We start from the raw sequence: 2,016 nt of genomic DNA on the forward strand, positions 1-2,016 counted from the left end.
AAGGAACTTTATTTAGGGGGATACAAATGTAAATAAAAAGATGCATGTGGTTAGCTAGGACACGGTTACGCTCTATAAAGAGGATAGAGGATTGGGTATTAGACAACTTGAGCTTATGAATCAAGCTTATCTCATGAAACTTAGTTGGAAAATGATGAACAAATCTAATGATTTTTGGTGTAGGATTCTTTAAAGCAAGTATCGGGTGAAAGAATTCCATCATGGCAATTAGATCAAAAGCTCTGAATCTCAACTTGGAGAGCCATTATGAAAAACATGCCTTCTCTTATGGATATGAATATCTGGAGGATAGGGAATGGAAAAGATATTCATGCTTGGAAGGATTGTTGGGTTGCTCCTGGAGTCAGTATTGTGGATTATAACTTAAACATTTTGTTAGAGCTTCAACATGCGATGGTTTGCGACATTATTGATGACAAGGGATAGTGGAATTGGACGATTATGAGTCCCTGGATGCCAGATGAGCTGTGGCTTATGATTATTGTTATATTAATGCCTATAGGGACTGATGAAAAGGATGTTTTCAGTATAGCAGGGACGTCAAATGGGATATTCAAAGTTTGAGACATGTATAGGAAGCTCCATAAGGATGATGAGAATGAAAGTGAAGAAATATGGGAGAATATCTGGAGTCTGCAAGTACCTGTGTGTTTCAGGAATTTTATCTAGTTGCTAACTCATGACCAGTTAATGACTAATTTGCGTAAGAGTATTTGTGGCATTGGAAACGTGTGTGAATCTGTGATACTTGCCATGAGAGATTGCAAAAAGGTGAATCAGATTTGGGAGGAACTAATCCCAAATTGTATTCGACACAATTTTTTGGCAAGTGATTTACAGGATTGGATAAAGGTCAACGTTATAGTGCATGGAACTCATGATAATTGGAGCAGCTTGTGGGCGGTTGGCTACCATGTAATTTGGTCTTGGAGAAATCAAGAAGTTCACAATGATGTGTTTGTGAGACCTCTCAACACTTGCGAAATCATTGTAGGACGCATGAAAGATTATATTGCTGCTACAATAGTTCACAATTCAGTCATGGGCAGAGACCATTCCAAAATTTATAGGTAACTGCAATTCTTTTACAACCGAAATTTGGGGGGGGGGGGGTGTACGAAGGGCTCAAGATTTTGTATGCCAAAGGCTTTGTGAAGATTATTCTTAATACCGATTCAAGGAAAGTTATTGATGCTATTGAGAATAGCGATTCTAATGATTACTCGGAGATGACGTTGATTAGGAAAATCAGGTTACTTATGGTGAAACATGATGAGGTGATTTTAGATCATACGTTTCAAGAAGCAAATTATGCGGCTGATGAGCTTGCTAAAGCAAAGATGAATATGAAAACCGGTTTTTTTCTCGTTGATGAGATTCCCTATTGGATAAAGAATCAGATTCAAGAATACTCGAGGGGTCGTTCTACTGTTAGAGTGGTTGAGTTGTAGTTTTGTTTTTTTCGGGCTTCGACCCTCTTTCTTACCAAAAAAAAAAAAAAAATTTTGTGGTGACCTTTTATCTTACTAATTTTAACTAAAAAAATTATTTATGGTCTATTGACACATGGCCTAATTTCAATTTTGTCTTTTATTGTTAGAGATGAATCTCTAATTTCATCTCTTATGTGAAATGGTAATAACAAAGAATTATAATATGGAGATTAACAAGTAGAATATATTATTTCACAGCTGAGAGCAAAAGTATAATGCTGGACCTTTATATACATAGCCAACTTAACAATGCTAAGGTAGTTAAATAGAGCTGTTAAAACTAACAACTAATAAACTTCCCAACTGACCTAACATTAACAACAACAAACAAAGACTTTCTTTCCAAGTTTTCACTTTTCATACAACTCATCCACAGGAATTTCCAACTAGGAATACACAAAACCCACATTAAGTAAATATGAGAGAGAGTAGTGTGAGAGAACATGAAAGAGGAAAAACTGAGAAAGAATGTGAGAGGATCAGAGGTAATTGTACAATTGTA

The 2,016-nt window shown here is 35.9% G+C and overlaps 1 protein-coding gene across 1 annotated transcript; it reads left to right on the forward strand.

Annotated features, from left to right (window-relative positions):
- Nucleotides 1–711: 711 nt before the first annotated feature.
- Nucleotides 712–1,472, forward strand: LOC131597386 (uncharacterized). The gene is made up of 2 exons (XM_058870086.1): nucleotides 712–1,091; nucleotides 1,202–1,472. Exons 1-2 carry the CDS (start codon nucleotides 712–714, stop codon nucleotides 1,470–1,472), a joined length of 651 nt encoding a protein of 216 aa, XP_058726069.1.
- Nucleotides 1,473–2,016: the final 544 nt, after the last annotated feature.

Source organism: Vicia villosa, linkage group LG4 (assembly GCF_029867415.1).
Source record: "Vicia villosa cultivar HV-30 ecotype Madison, WI linkage group LG4, Vvil1.0, whole genome shotgun sequence".
NCBI lineage: Eukaryota > Viridiplantae > Streptophyta > Magnoliopsida > Fabales > Fabaceae > Vicia > Vicia villosa.